This window comes from Capricornis sumatraensis, chromosome 23 (genome assembly GCF_032405125.1).
Source record: "Capricornis sumatraensis isolate serow.1 chromosome 23, serow.2, whole genome shotgun sequence".
In the NCBI taxonomy this organism is placed as follows: Eukaryota; Metazoa; Chordata; class Mammalia; order Artiodactyla; family Bovidae; genus Capricornis; species Capricornis sumatraensis.
This window is the reverse complement of record NC_091091.1, coordinates 8,297,107-8,312,940: the sequence shown is the minus strand read 5'-3', so window position 1 is coordinate 8,312,940 and position 15,834 is coordinate 8,297,107. Positions and strand designations below refer to the sequence as shown.

Sequence of the window (15,834 nt, the reverse complement as noted above, 5' to 3'; positions counted from 1 at the left end):
TGACTAGTGTTTCAGTAGAGCATTCTAGATACATAACTGAATGAAAAGGGAAATGCCTTCAGCCAGACCTTTTTTCTGCTTTATGCTCCTCTGACTTCTTTGTTCACCAACAGCAGTCGTTGTGAAAATCGCAGCAATTTTGTTCCTGAAGTGCATATACCCTACAGAGATTAATACACCACTTAAGATCAAAGGTAAATGGGTTTTTAAAAAAGCGTTCTCTTCAAGTTATAGAAGCAACAGACTTATACTCCAACAGGCTGTTTAAGAAGCAAGATACTAATCACAGCTCCAGGATAACCATGCTTCTGACAACACAGAAAGGTGATTGTTGGTCATGCTTGCCCACCTGTATAAAATGCTGACCTCACTAATGTGTATGTTGGCTGCATATAAAAAAGATGTTGGCATCTTGCCCAAGGTCATGGGAAAACTTGCAATTTCCTCAAGCCATATTCATTATCATACAAAATATCTGAAACATGGTTTTAGACAGTTCAACAGCCCATGGAAATGGAAGTAGAAGATAAAAATACTGAATTCTGTGAACTTATTTTTAGAGATCATTTTTCAACACATGAATCATGATATCTAATAAATTCAGTTTAGACATTTAAATGTAATCTTAGAGTCTGACTAGACATATATATATATATATATATTGCAGGTGAATTTCATGTAAATATATTAATTAACAATTATACCCAGTGGTTATCAAGTAAAAAGCAAGTTTCTTGAGTTGGGGGAGGTTATAAGAAACGAGACAGGGACTTTTCTATGAGGGAATATGGTACATTCTTATTTGAGGTAACATAATATAGACATAGAGATAATTGATAATATTAGCAACATGAGTAAAGGGCCGATGAGTGACACAGATAGATAGAGCTATAGCAATTCATAGGACTAAAGGTTGCTGATCAGGAGAGACCACAGATGGAAAGCGGACTTGGAAGTGCGAGTTAACACTAATAATGCTGCAGGTAACTCAGTACACACACACACACCCCTCTACTTCCCTCCCACCCCCGCATCCACCCAAGCTTTTGCCATTACTCCCGTTGTTGTCTTGTTCACTTAGACCCTCCTCACTTCATTCCTGAGTTACTGCGGCCTCTGGCTCATGCTCATGACTCCTTGTCTGAATCTGGGCATGCAATGTGTGATCAGAGCAATTTTCCTCACGCTGAGCTTTCATCATATTATCGCTCTGTCCCACAGTTTGTACACAAAGTCCATATTTGATGACACTAGTGATGGTCTGTATTCTGCTTGACTAAGGTATTTCTGAATCCAGTGTGTCCCTTCTAGATTAGTCTTTCTCAGCTATCACCATGATCTTATCTTTGGGTTTCAGAGATTATAATAGAAGCCTTCATATACTGTTACCAGGGGTGTGCGTTATGAAATCTTTCTGTAGGGCAAAGCCTTAAGATGCATCTATGCTGTATTTCATTCTAACATTATGCTTCCGATTATGCCTTTGAGATGTGTTTAAAAAACCCATATCATAGTAAAGCTATTTTTATTGCTGCTGTTTTTTAAAATAACACAATTTGTTGGTTATCCTAATTGATCCTTTGGAGGGAAGAGTATTTATACTCAAAATACATGGGAAACATTAAAAATGATGGTGAATATAGAAAATACTATTTTTTTTTTCTAGTAAGCATTTTACTTTTTTAAATTTCCCCATGGTGTGTCCTTTAAAATTGTGGTTCTTTTGCTCTGTCTCTTTAAGATCTCTGCTAGCTTCCTGTTGTTCATCAAATTAATCCTTGCTTCTTCTGCCTGGCTTGAAGGACCCTGCATCAGCCTGCTCTCAAAACTGTGTAGCAGCCCTGTTGAAATCTGAGCCATTTCAGTCTGTTTTTTCTCTGACTGGACTCCCAAAGCCCAAGCTCATTCCTAATGGTGTTCTTGTTTATGTGCTTTCCCCACTTGACTGCCCTCTGTCTATCTCTGTCCTAGTTCAACTTCTGTTGTTTTTCAAAGTTCTACTTCTTACGAATCTTGTCAAGATTTTCTCAGTCCCTTGTGGTGGTATCATCCAGCTCTTTGGTTCATCTCAAGTAAACAGGTGTTCTGGAAAAGAGCCCAGACTCAACCGAAGGAACTAGAATGTAACTGGAGAATATCTGTGAGATGAGCTTTGTTTTCTGATGAAGGTTCATTTTTGAAGGCTATTTGGAATGGAGCCATGTACACACCAGTCCGTGCTCCCTTGTTCTTTTCCTACTTAACTGAACATCTGTTTTCTTCAATAAAGAACTGGCTAAGGAAGAAGTCATGTTTTCTTTCTAAGCTTCAAATAATTGTTCAAGGAAAAATTAGGTAAAATTCAAAAAAATAAAGTTTTATTCTATTTACTCAATAATCCTTTTATCATCTTTTCCCTTTGTGTGTTACTTCTAGAATCTTCCCTCAGGGGACATACATGGCCTACTTATTCCAACATTTTCTCCACTTCCTTACCCCAAACCTTGATCTATTGCATTCACTGGGCTTGGTCTGAGAACTGTGAAGAAAAGAGAACTGCGTTCATCCATATTTCTATGTTTGATTCATTAAATTATGAGTGCTCAGTTGCTCAGTTATGTTTGACTCTTTGTGACCCCATGGATTGTAGTCTTCCAGACTCCTCTGTCCATAGCATTCTCCAGGCAAGAATACTGGAGTGGGTAGCCATTCCTTTCTCCTGGATATCTTCCCGACCCAGGGATCAAACTCAGATCTTCTGTATTGCAGGTGGATTCTTTACCACTGCACCACTTGGATTTCCCTCATTGAACTATAACCTGGCCCCATTCACTGGTCTTGCGCAAACCTGTGCACAGCCCTTCTCTACCCTATACTCTGTGGGTACGATGTATGCGTGCATGCTAAGTAGCTTGAGTGGTGTCTGACTCTTTGAGACCCTATGAACTGTAGCCCGCGGGGCTCCTCTGTCCTTGGGATTCTCCAGGGGAGAATACTGGAGTAAGTTGACATTGGCTACTCCAGCGGGACTTCTGACCCAGGGATTGAACCACATCTCTTGCGTCTCCTGCACTGGTAGGCAGATTCTTTACCATTAGAGTCAGACATGACTGAGTGACTTCACTTTCACTTTTCACTTTCATGCATTGGAGAAGGAAATGGCAACCCACTCCAGTGTTCTTACCTGGTGAATCCCAGGGACAGGGGAGCCTCGTGGGCTGCCGTCTTTGGGGTCGCACAGAGTTGGACACGACTGAAGTGACTTAGCAGCAGCAGCAGCAGCAGCAGCTCTATCTGGGAAGTCCATTATGAAAATTTGCAGACATACATAAAAATAGAGAGCATAGTAAAATATGCCTGTTAAATACTCATCACACAGATTTAATTATCAACATTTTTAGCATACTCTTCTTTTAAAAGAAAGTTTTATCTTAATATTTCTGTTTTCTTACACTGTAACATCTGTCTTTTTCTAAAACTTGTCTTTTAGTCATGTGCTTATTAGATCAAATGGTGATCTATCCTGTGGTATTGAGTTTCTGTACTTAATCATTGTCAAAGCCAGTGGTATGGGAAAACAGAAATTAAAATTCAACAAACATATCTAATATAGTTTTTTATGGTAACTGTGGGCACAGGTTACAATTTAATTGTAATTATCATTTCTATTAACTCCTAAACCTGAATTTACATCTGTGTATTTTACAATTAAAACATGATCATGTGAGTCATTAACACTATTCTGGTTAATTACCAAGTGTTACTTCTTGTGAACCTCTCTTTACATGGTTTTCTTTGTATATAACTAAATACTTCCAGTGTGTACTTAGACCTTATCATCCCTTGAGAACCTGAGTGACAGGAACCTTCTTTACAGATAGTAATACTAGTGTTAAATTATGAACTACATTTTGTCTGTAAGAACTTGTCTTCTTAACTAAATAGAATAGCATTAGGATATTAGCTTTAAACAAAGGTTAATCACTTTCATTCCTCTGAATAACTCATCACTTTTGCACAGTATAGTTCACTGTTGAAGTTCTCTAATTTTTCCCTATTTGTTTTTTCTTTTTCCCCAGCTCTTGTAAATGTGAAACTCTGGGCCATTGATCGACAATGTTTTCAGACGATAATGATGAGGACAGGACTTATCAAGCACACCGAGTATATGGAATTTTTAAAAAGGTAGGAGGCTTTTCTTTTCTCCTGAGAGTGTTTTATTGTCTTTTCAACCTTTTCCTGAAATGCAGCCCAGGGAACACTTTTTGCCTTTATCTCCGTCTTATTAGCCTACTAATTTGTGGAAGTACAAGATTTTAGACTGGCTTCTTTCTATTTCTGCTGCCAAATTTCATGATATGTGCTTAAGTCAGAACTTCGGAGTTTCATTCAATATTCTGTTATAGAGGAGAGAAACAAGTGAGTATCTGCATGAACAAAAAAGGATATTGAGGTCATCTCTATTTATCAGTTAATATATTGTAACTCTTCTCAAGCAACCCACAGTATAAGACTGAATCATCTCTTATATGAAGTTACATATTAAAGATCAGATGACTAAGGTGAAAAAATTCCAAGAAGCAGCTTATTATCCTTTAATCCTGAGTTTAATTTCCAAAATTAAATTCATTTTATGTTGCAGTTCTGAAGTATCAAAGGCTTTTCTTGTCTTTATATTATATATTATCATAATAACTCAATATACATGGGAATTAGAATGAAACACCAGTTTTCATTTCTTAGGAATATACTGGTATTCATTGAAATTAATTTGTCTCTAAGCTTATTTTAGAGAACCTATATTATTTTGTCATTAAAAATAATATTGACAACTTTGCCTTTTTTCAGAAAGTAGTTATTTTGTACAATTTTTATTTTGAAAATAGAATCATCTTTAAGTAGTTATATACAGAGTATGTGAGCTAAATGGGGGTGCAATACCAATTAAGATTTCATTTTCATTTTTGAGAGCTAAAATGTGAAACTGGCCTTTTCATTTTATATTTTTATTTTTGGCGAATAAATGACCTAAGTTGAACTTAAAAAATCGAATTCATACTTTGTATCAGTAATACAAAAATTTTAATGGATATTTATTGAATTTTCTTAAATGCAATTGTATACTTGGATATTTCTTTTGGTTTGTTTCTGATTAACTGTTCATACATTTTTCATTTCCACATATTTTTCTTTATATTCTTGCTAAAATTCAAATATGTCAAGTGATAATGTGTTAAAAAAAATTACTGTGTTGGTAGGGTGTCAGTTTTTTATCTCAGTGTGATTTAGTGAAACACTTAGGAAAAGTGGAAATGGGAGTTTCTGTTTAAATGTTAGTATAGTTCACAAGGAAATGACTCAAGTGCCACATGATACGGCACTTGTATTAATATGCATATAGATATATGTTGATATATGTATTGCTATATAGATGTGTGTATGTGAATGGAGAGGGATGGAAGGAGACAGAGTGAAAATTCACTGTAAGCCTCTACCAAAGTGCAAGTTACTGATTTTCTTGTGACATATCCCTGAAACAGAAAGATCCCAATTGGTAATCAGTGAGATGCTTGTTTGTGGGACAGAACTCACTGTTTGTCTCACATACCTAGGAGCTGGGTACTCACCACACTGACTTCAGCTTCCATAAGTTTTCATAAGGAAATGGAATTGTGACAATGCTGTCTTGCATGACACCAACAAAAACTTTTTAGAGGCACAGTTTCAGGAAATTGGAGATCTCTCCGTGCTCCATGTGTGTGTGTGTGAGTGAGAAATTCACCCTGGATAAACTTTTATTTTTGTAATGTTCTCAGAGCTATTCAAACTTGTCATCTATTTTGACAATTCAAACCTTAAGCCATAAAAGTTGGTTCTGTAGGATTTGTGAACATTCCTTGTTGGTCATCTTAGAGCAAGTGGAGTTTACCTGATTTAATATGAAAGAGCTAGGCCTGACTTTGATGTCACTTTGCATCTGGCCACTCTGTAAAACATCAAGTGCACATCATTTGCATGCATAGTACTGGGCTGGGAGTCCAGAGAGATGATACAATGACCACTGTTGCCTCGGGCTGGTTTTAATCTTCCTAAATTATGACAGTGACCAGCTGGCTCCTGTATAACCTTTAAATGGCTGGCAGTTCCTGTTGAATTAGCTATAGCCTCATTAACTGGATTTAAGGTCCTGCCCCAGCCAGCGGCACCCTGCGTTTTCAGCCTGGTTTCTTCTTGCCCTGGGGCAAACCTAATGATTCCAGGTGCTCAAGCAGACCCTGTGCTTTTACACAGCCTCCTGCCTCTGCTGCCTTTTCCCCCACAGTCAATGTTCACGTCTCCACTGTTTATATCTTCACAAACTAGAAGCTTCCCTCTCCATAGATACTGGTGTTTCTACTGAGAAGTAGCCTCCCCTTCCTCTGAAGCCCCATTTCTACCATGTTTTCTACTATATTATAACCTCACTACTAAAGTTAACTCTACTTTTAAGCTATAAACTTTGAAGGACTAGAGCTATTTCTTAAGCATCTTGATACTCTTCTTTAGCACAAAGCTTGTCCTTTTGTAGACAGGGATTTTATAGGACAGTGAGTGTGGGGCAAGTATGTAATTTGCAGGGCCCACTGGAAAATAAAATTCAAGGCTCTTTTTGCAAAAATAGGGAAACATTTCAAGTCACTGGTGGCATAGTATTAAAGCATGCTGCTGCTGCTGCTGCTAAGTCGCTTCAGTCATGTGCGACCCCACAGACGGCAGCCCACCAGGCTCCCCCATCCCCGGGATTCTTCAGGCAAGAACACTGGAGTGGGTTGCCATTTCCTTCTCCAGTGCATGAAAGTGAAAAGTGAAAGGGAAGTCACTCAGTCGTGTCCGACTCTGAGCGACCCCATGGACTGCAGCCCACCAGGCTCCTTCATCCATGGGATTTTCCAGGCAGGAGTACTGGAGTGGGGTGCCATTGCCTTCTCCAAAGCATAGGGATCGTCTAATCTTGGGTCCTGCACTATTATCCTAGTGAAATTAAAAGTGAATAATACTCATTCCTCCATTTTCCAAAGTTAATGTGTTCTGCCATTTATTTGGCAGAGCTGTTGAGATGCCATATATTTCCCAAGGAAATGATAGATCTTGTCAAAAACTAAGATGATCAAAATTGAACTTGTCTATTATAACTTCAGAATTATTCTTATTTCCCTGTGTATTGTAGATTTTAAAAATTTGCTTAACACTCTTTTACATTATGTAAAAGCTTTAACATTTTATATTGTTAAGTCAACCAAAGTTTTTTTTCCTTTATAGTTTCATGTTTATAAAGACTTACTGTGTCATAAAAATATAGACTTTTAACTCTAAAATTCTCTGTAGCAGCCTGTGTTTGTGTGTATGTGTGTGCATGTACATGCACGTGGAGGGGTGTTTTTGTCCAGTACACTTGCTAAATATAACTTTGATCTGAATTTTTCTACTATAGACACATGCACTATTTTGTTAAGCAGTTAAAGCAATTGTGACACTATAAGGGAAAAAGAAAAACTCTGGGAAATGGTTTTAGAAATCATCAGAATTCTTTGCAGTGAGGGTCTCTGTTGTACATAGGAATGCCTTCCTAATGAAGTGATTTCAAGGGTAGAGAGAGACTCAAAGAGGAATGATTCTATTATCACTGCTCACCTCGCTATACCGCTTTTCATCACTTTTCTAAACAAGCAGTAAATTTGAAGGGTAGGAAAAGGGGACACATCAGGCATGGAAATGCAGAGCCAAAATGCAAGGGTTTCTTTCTTACAGTCAGCTTTTATTTTCATTTCAGTGTTTTAACCCATTTTATAGATACTAGTCATGTGGTTTGGCCTCCTTTTTGCTGTTAAATGCCACATCTAACGTGATTCTGGTTCTTTAACGCTGTTTAGTCCATTCTCTTTTGTGCTTATATTTCACATTCCCTGATGAAAACACAGATGTTCCTATGCAAGCATAGCAAAAAAAAAAAAAAAAAAAAAACAACTTTTTTTTCCACAAAGCAGTGCTCCTAAGCAGGGCACGGTTTCTGTAGGTCTGGTAGCAGTTTTGTCTGTTGCCAACATTTTCCGTCTTCTTTGGCTACTGAAGCATGGACTAGTTTGACAGATGGATTCTGAAAACTGAGCCAGATAACTGCCAGAGCCCACTTGTGTCGCTTTCTCCTGAGCATTCTCTCTGTGCCACTGTTGGCGATACACCTGTACCCAGAGCAGTGCTAGAATGCAGCTGTGTGGCCAGCGGGATATACTTGTAGGAACTGGGTTTTCTCTGTACCCAGAGCAGTGCTAGAATGCAGCTGTGTGGCCAACGGGCTATACTTCTAGGAACTGGGTTTTCTCTGTACCCAGAGCAGTGCTAGAATGCAACTGTGTGGCCAGCGGGATATACTTGTAGGAACTGGGTTTTCTCTGTACCCAGAGCAGTGCTAGAATGCAACTGTGTGGCCAGCGGGATATACTTGTAGGAACTGGGTTTTCTCTGTACCCAGAGCAGCGCTAGAATGCAGCTGTGTGGCCAGCGGGATATATTTGTAGGAACTGGGTTTTCTGTTCATCCCAAACTATGCTGCTGCAGCTGCTGCTGCACCTCGTATTTATCTTAATGCCTCACTGACACATCAGAAACACAACAGGGACTCTTTGGAATTTAAATTACTCAATCAAGCTTGTTGATCCTCAAAAAAAAAGTAAAACTTTTTTTGATCCACTAAGCAATCTTTTGTTAAGGCAGGTAATCTTGTATCATCATTCTGCATAGAACCTTTCCATGACTGCTCCTCACTCTTAAGATAGAGTAGTTCTTTGGCATTGTCTCCAAAGCCCTGTCTCCTTTGGCTGCTGCTCACCTCTCCAGGCTCATCTCACTCTCCATCTTCTTCCTCGTCTTCTCATTGGCTCTTTGCTCTAGTCACGTTCAGTCCAGTCCAGTCGCTCAGTCATGTCCGACTCTTTGCGACCCCATGGACTGCAGCATGCCGGGCCTCCCTGCCCATCGCCAACTCCTGGAGTTTACTCAAACTCATGTCAAGAAGAAGAGTGGACTTTTAGTAAATCATAGAGCTACAATGCTGAATTAATCCTTCTGCCACGGTTTTCTTGTGGAAAGCCCTGCTGCACATTTTGGTGCTGTGTGCTGTGTTAGTCACTCAGTCAAGTCCAGCTCTTTGTGAACCCATGGACTATAGCCTGCCAAACTCCTCTGCCCATGGAATTCTTCAGGCAAGAATACTGGAGTGGGCAGCCATTCTCTTCCCTGGGGAATCTTTCCAACCCAGGGATCAAACCCAGGTCTCCTGCTTTGCAGATAGATTCTTAACTGTCTGAGCCACCAGAGAAGCTCAATATAAAGGTTCCTTATTCTGTATGCCCATTCCTAGGGAGTAAGGCCAAATCTGGTTTGCTATTCCACCTTATCTTCTAAAACAATAATGCTTGTATAGACACCTAACATAATTAAATATGTTACTTACATATGTGTATTAGAAAAGTAAGGAATATTCCTTTTAAAAAAGCAGTATGACTTTTCTTCTATAAACTCCTGCCAACTTTTATATATCAGAATGTCATTCACTATGAGGATAATTTCATTTTGGTTTGACTGTGACTTCAGCCTCTACCCCAGACCAAAACTTATTGAATCTTCTCTTTAATTCCTTTACATTTCTCTCACCCAATAGTTTTTGCCATACCTGCCACTAGCAGGTGCCTACATAACGATGCATCTTCATGTCTGGTCTGATACAGCAATAATGATTACATTTTAGATTTAGAAAAATTTAAGACAAGATAGTTTCATCTCTGTTGACATGTTATAGGTATAGCAGTTGACTCTTAGAGCCCAGAATAAAGTCATATTTGGTTATAAAGAAAACCTGGAACCCAGGCTTATGAATTCCCCATCTGAGTACCCTATAATATATGGACACAAGTTCATAGTCTGTATATTATGAAGCTCTTCACTGTAGCAAGCCTAACATGAGAGTGGGTTGGTGGTATTATTTTTGCCTCTCCAAAAAGATAACTTACAAAAAGTATTAATTTGTTGTCATATAGACATTTTTCTATACTCTCTATATATGTATTTTATTTTTTGGACATGCCTCATGGCATATGAAATTAAAAGACGCTTACTCCTTGGAAGGAAAGTTATGACCAACCTAGACAGCATATTAAAAAGCAGAGACATTACTTTGTCAACAAAGATCCATCTAGTCAAGGCTATGATTTTTCCAGTGCTCGTGTATGGATGTGAGAGTTGGACTATAAAGAAAGCTGAGCGCTGAAGAATTGATGCTTTGAACTGTGGTATTGAGGAAGACTCTTGAGAGTCCCTTGGACTGCAAGGTGATCCAACCAGTCCATCCTAAAGGAGATCAGTCCTGAGGGTTCATTGGAAGGACTGATGTTGAAACTGAAACTCCAATACTTTGGCCACCTGATGTGAAGAGTTGACTCATTTGAAAAGACCCTGATGCTGGGGAAGATCGAGGGTAGGAGGAGAAGGGGAAGACAGGATGAGATGGTTGGATGGCATCACTGACTCAATGGACATGGGTTTGGGTGGACTCTGGGACTTGGTGATGGACAGAGAGGCCTGGCGTGCTGCAGTTCATGGGGTCACAGAGTCAGACATGACTGAACTGAACTGAACATGGCATATGGGATCTTAGTTCCCTGACAAGGGATTGAGCCTGAGGAGTGGAATCAGCCATTGGATTTCTAGAGAAGTCCCTATACTCTATATGATTTAATTTCAGCCTTGGAATAATGAAATTTTAAAATGCCTTCAAGTATTTCTTTCTCTGATCCAGTTTAAAAATCTAAAAAATTTTGTATTCTTAACTCAATCCAACAGGTCACCTTATTTCACAGATTTTTATTTTTTATCATTTATAAAAGAACATAGAGATACAGAGTTCTTAGAGTAGAATATAAACTTGTAAAGGATAGAAGAGTTTTCTCATTCCACTAATGGGAGAGCCAAGACCTAGACTGGTTATGGAAGTTGCCCAGGGTCACACAGGCAATTGATAGTATGGTTAACCCTTGAACAACATGGTGATTGGGGCACCAGCCCTTTTGCAGTCAAACACTGGAGTATAACTTATAGTCAGCCCCCTATATTTACGATTGCTCTGTATCTACCATACCACATCATCAGCTCCAACCAACCATGGACTGTGAGACACTGTAGTGTTTACTATACAAAAAGAAATCACTGCTGTTCAAGAGTCAACTATATACTGATCAAATTCTCTGCCCTAAAGTAAAGCTGAAATTGTGCTATTGTATAGAATGTCAGCTGTCTTTTGTTCAAAATCTCCAGAGTAGAACTCACCATGATCATGACTAAACATATGTTCTGGTGTTTCACAGTTCCTCTAGGATAAGTTTTAATGTCCCTGCTAAGATTGGTTTATTTGCCATAGAAAGAGAAAGTAACTGCTGTAGCTGCCCTTGTAATGTCAGTTTTGAATGACAGATGTGGGGTGGGGTCTGGAAATTGATGTTATTAACAAGTTCTCAGTGGATGCTCATGCTTTTGGTCTGAGAACTACTCTTGGGAATCATTGATCTAGTGTATAAGATGAAAGTAGAGATTATATTTCAAATATTCCAGATGTTTGTATGATGTGTTAGGAAAAGAATATGTTTCGATTTTGGATTCATTTATAGATATGTACCCTGGTGGCTCAGAGGTTAAAGCGTCTGCCTCCAATGCAGGAGAACCAGGTTCAATCCCTAGGTCGGGAAGATCCCCTGGAGAAGGAAATGGTAACCCACTCCAGTATTCTTGCCTGGAAAATCCCATGGACAGAGGAGCCTGGCAGGCTACAGTCCACGGGGTCGCAAAGAGTCGGACACGACTGAGCGACTTCACTTCACTTCAATCTTAGAAAAGTTTCTGTATTTTTTTTTTTAATGGAGGATAGTTGCTTTACAGTGTTGTTAGTTTCTGCTTTACTGTGAAGTGAATCAGTCATAGATATACATATATCCACTCTTTTTCACATTTCCTTCCTATTTGGGTCGCCATAAAGCATTGACTAGAGTCCCCTGCGCTGCGTAGCCTGTTCTCGTCACTCGCTGTCATGTATGTACATATGTCAATCCCAGTCTCCCGTTTGTCCCACCCTCCTCCCCCTTGCTGACCATAAATGTGTTGTCTCCATATGTGACTGTTTCTGCTTTGCTTATAAGTTCATCTATACCATTTTTCTCAGAGAAGGCAGTGGCACCCCACTCCAGTACTCTTGCCTGGAAAATCCCATGGATGGAGGAGCCTGGTGGGCTGCAGTCCATGGGTCACGAAGAGTCAGACTCAACAGAGTGACTTCCCTTTCACTTTTCACTTTCATGCATTGGAGAAGGAAATGGCAACCCACTCCAGTGTTCTTGCCTGGAGAATCCCAGGGATGGGGGAGCCTGGTGGGCTGCCGCCGATGGGGTCTCACAGAGTCGGACACGACTGAAGTGACTTAACTGCAGCACCATACCATTTTTCTAGATACAGGCATGTTTGTTTAACCTGACTAAGTTTTTGCAATCAAAAATAGGGGACCTTCCGACCATGAAGGAGTATAATTAGGAATAAACAAAATAGATAATATGAGCAAACAGTTACTGAGTGTATGCCAAGCAGTTTTGAAAATACTCTAGATGTATTAACTTATTTAATCCTCAAGAAAAGTCTTTAAAGCCAGTGGTTCCAGAAATGATACTTAAATTGGCCCCATGCTGCGTCAGTAACTATTGAATCCTCAAATAGTAGTTCCCACCCATTGCTACCCTTCTCAACAAACGTAAATTTACTTTGCTTGGACATTTGGGCAGTCAGTTAACTTTATTCTTAGTTTATCTGGGTTTCCAATTTACTGCATTTTTTCTTTAATAGTCCCCTTTCGCTAAACCTCAATAATTTATTCCTTCCTCCTACCACCCTAGGATGTTGTTGTATAGTCACTAAGTTGTGTCCAACTCTTTGTGACCCCATGAATTGGAGCATGCCAGGCTTCCCCATCCTTCACTATCTCGTGGAGTTTGCTCAAACTCATGTCCATTGAATCAGTGATGCCATCCAACCATCTCATCCTCTGTTGTCCCCTTCTCCTCCTGCCTTCAATCCTTCACAGCATCGAGGTCTTTTCTGATGAGTCAGCTCTTCACATCAGATGGGCAAAGTATTGGAGCTTCAGCCTCAGTCCTTCCAAGGAACTTTCAGGGTTGATTTCCTTTTAGATGGATTGGTTTGATTCTTTTCTGTCCAGAGGACTCTCAGGAGTCTTCTCCAGCACCACAATTTGAAAGCATCATACCCTGCTAGGATATGTTCTCAGAAATAAAGCTCCATATTAGCATAAGAGCTGTCACTTTAAGTGGTGATGAATACAATGGTGATGATGTGTTAGAACTGCATGGGCTCAGTGATGGAGCCTTCAGCTGTTTAGAATTCTACCATCTGTATGTAAGGAGGCACCATTGTTACTAAAATGGATATTAAATAACCAAGAGCTCAGGATTCAGTGTCTTCTGGCTTCAAAGGAAAGTGTTTATGGCTGGAAGCTCCTTTATACCCTCCTGCATAGAGACTTTGAAGCACAGATGGTAGTCTAGGCAGGACCTGTCCTTGCTTAGTTAGGCTGAGTTCTGTGAAATTCCTTTCAGGAACTGCACTATTTGGACATTTATTGATGGAGTATTGTTGGTATACTTTAGCTGGAAGAAACTATGATGCTACTTTTTTAGGCATAAATTATGTAAGTGACAGTAACATAGTCTGACTGACTTGTGTTGAATTCACATTTGTGTAAGATGAAAATCACGAAGCCACTTTTCCTAGCTTTTACAGGGAGAGATGGCAAAAGAAGATGCATATGAAAATAATGTTAGGGATTTTAGATCATTTTTTTTAATACTCAAAAAATAAGTGACAGACCTTTTTAAGCTCTTAAGCTTTGAGCTTTAATAAAGCTTTTCTAGATGACTGTGAAACCTGCATTAGAATTGAGCTTGGCAAAGCTGGCATAGTTTTAAGGGAAATAATGTGATGAATAAATGAAGAGATACTTTCTCACCCCATTTTCAAGTTGGCCTGCTCACAACCCATTTCATGGTAGCAGATCCATTCTCATTAAGGATGACACAGGAGCAGATATATGTAAAAGTGACCATTAATTTCATGTTGTCATTTAGCATTTGCACAAATGTCTCCATATTGATCCTTCTTTTAAAAAAGAAAAACAGTGTAATCTGTTATTTGCATAATGACAATGGTGATGAAAATTATTCATCTACAACATTCCCATATAGGTACACTCAGTTCCACATGTGTGAACTCCTTCTAATCCTTACAAAAGATAAGATATCTGATTTATGGTGTTTGTGGCTAAAATTTCCAGTTTAAGTCAGGTAATGACTCATATGGACAGATCCTGTTTGTTCCCGGAGAAAACATGTCCCTGACTAAGAGACTTGATATCAATACTAATCAGTCCATTATGCTGCTCCTTCTTGAGTCTGGGCTTGAAAGGATGCATCCCTTTGGGGATCAGAGTCTAACTTTCCCTCATCATGTCCCTATGGATAGTTTCTCAACACTTTGGGGTTTAAAAAGCAATGGCAGTATGTTAAAGCAGTTTAATATTTCTCCATTTTTTCTTGGCTGTAGTTTTGATCCTCATAAATAATTTCTGTTGTGAAGCTTTTTTTAGTGAAGTATAATTGATTTTTATGGGCAGAGGAGCCTGGTGGGCTAGAGTTCATGGGGTTACACAGAGTCGGACACAGCTGGGCAACTGAGCATGCACGCACGCACACACACACACAAATGTACACACAGTTGATTAATGACTTAGCAACTTAACAACAATAGTTGTTTTACATTATTAGAGGCTTATATTTCTGTATCTTTGATACTGAGCCTACTTATGGTCCTATCTTTGAAAAGTGTTTTGTATGCAAAGGGTCTGGTACATTTGGGAGGGAGTTTTTTTTTTTTTTTCCATCAGGAGAACTGTTCCTCAATGGACAATTCAGAAGGAGTCCACAAACTTTTAGGGAAACTAAGAAGATAAGTTCTCAGATCCCAGCCACATAGACTTCTCCACTAGATAGAGAAACCCACTTCTTCACCACTGGAGAGAAATCTGAGAATCTGCAGTGTGGATGGGGAAATGCTGTCAAGGAACAAAGTAAACATCTGGGTGACTTAGACTAAGTATGTGTCTCAGCTTGTATGTTTTATCTGTCTTGGGAAGAGAAGAGTACATCAATTTATTTGTTTAGAAAAAGCAAATAAATGAAAGAAGAAACATGAAACATAGTTTGTGTTTTTACAGTTTTGTTGGGTTTGGGGTGCTTGGAATAAGGTTAGTCATAATTTATTTACCAATATGATTTTACAAAGGTGACCTCTTAAGCTTGGAGTCTGGCGGTTAAGTAGAATGGGTATCTCTGAACCAGACAGTTCTGCTTTTCTGCTTTGCCTCGGGTGTAGGGGAAGTGCACACAGGGTAGGGAGCCCATGAGAAGGAGCAGCAGGCGTGATATTTGGTGACAGAAAGATGAGCTAAGTTCTGATCACTCACGGGCAGTGAGCACTTTCAGAGTAGTTGAAGGAGATGAGGGAGAAAATAAGAACAAAATGGCCCGCACCTGCTGCTTCACACACATTATCTCATTAAACTTGAGTAAGACCCTTCGAGGTAGTTGGCAACTGGAATTATGGAAATAAGCCTTCCCAGCATCACACAGATGAGTCCCAGGTCCTTGTTCTCTTGATCATATCAAGCCAGTTTCCTAGAGATGGGTAATATTGGCAGATCAGTAGATTGGT

The 15,834-nt window shown here is 39.3% G+C and overlaps 1 protein-coding gene across 2 annotated transcripts in view; it reads left to right on the top strand.

Moving 5' to 3' along the window:
• Positions 1 to 15,834, top strand: part of PRKG1 (protein kinase cGMP-dependent 1) — a 1,398,992-nt gene that overhangs the window by 882,873 nt on the left and 500,285 nt on the right. For both annotated transcript variants that reach the window (XM_068961335.1, XM_068961334.1), the window contains exon 4: positions 4,059 to 4,164. In XM_068961335.1, the coding sequence (XP_068817436.1) occupies positions 4,059 to 4,164 (106 nt within the window). The remainder of the gene's footprint in view (positions 1 to 4,058; positions 4,165 to 15,834) is intronic.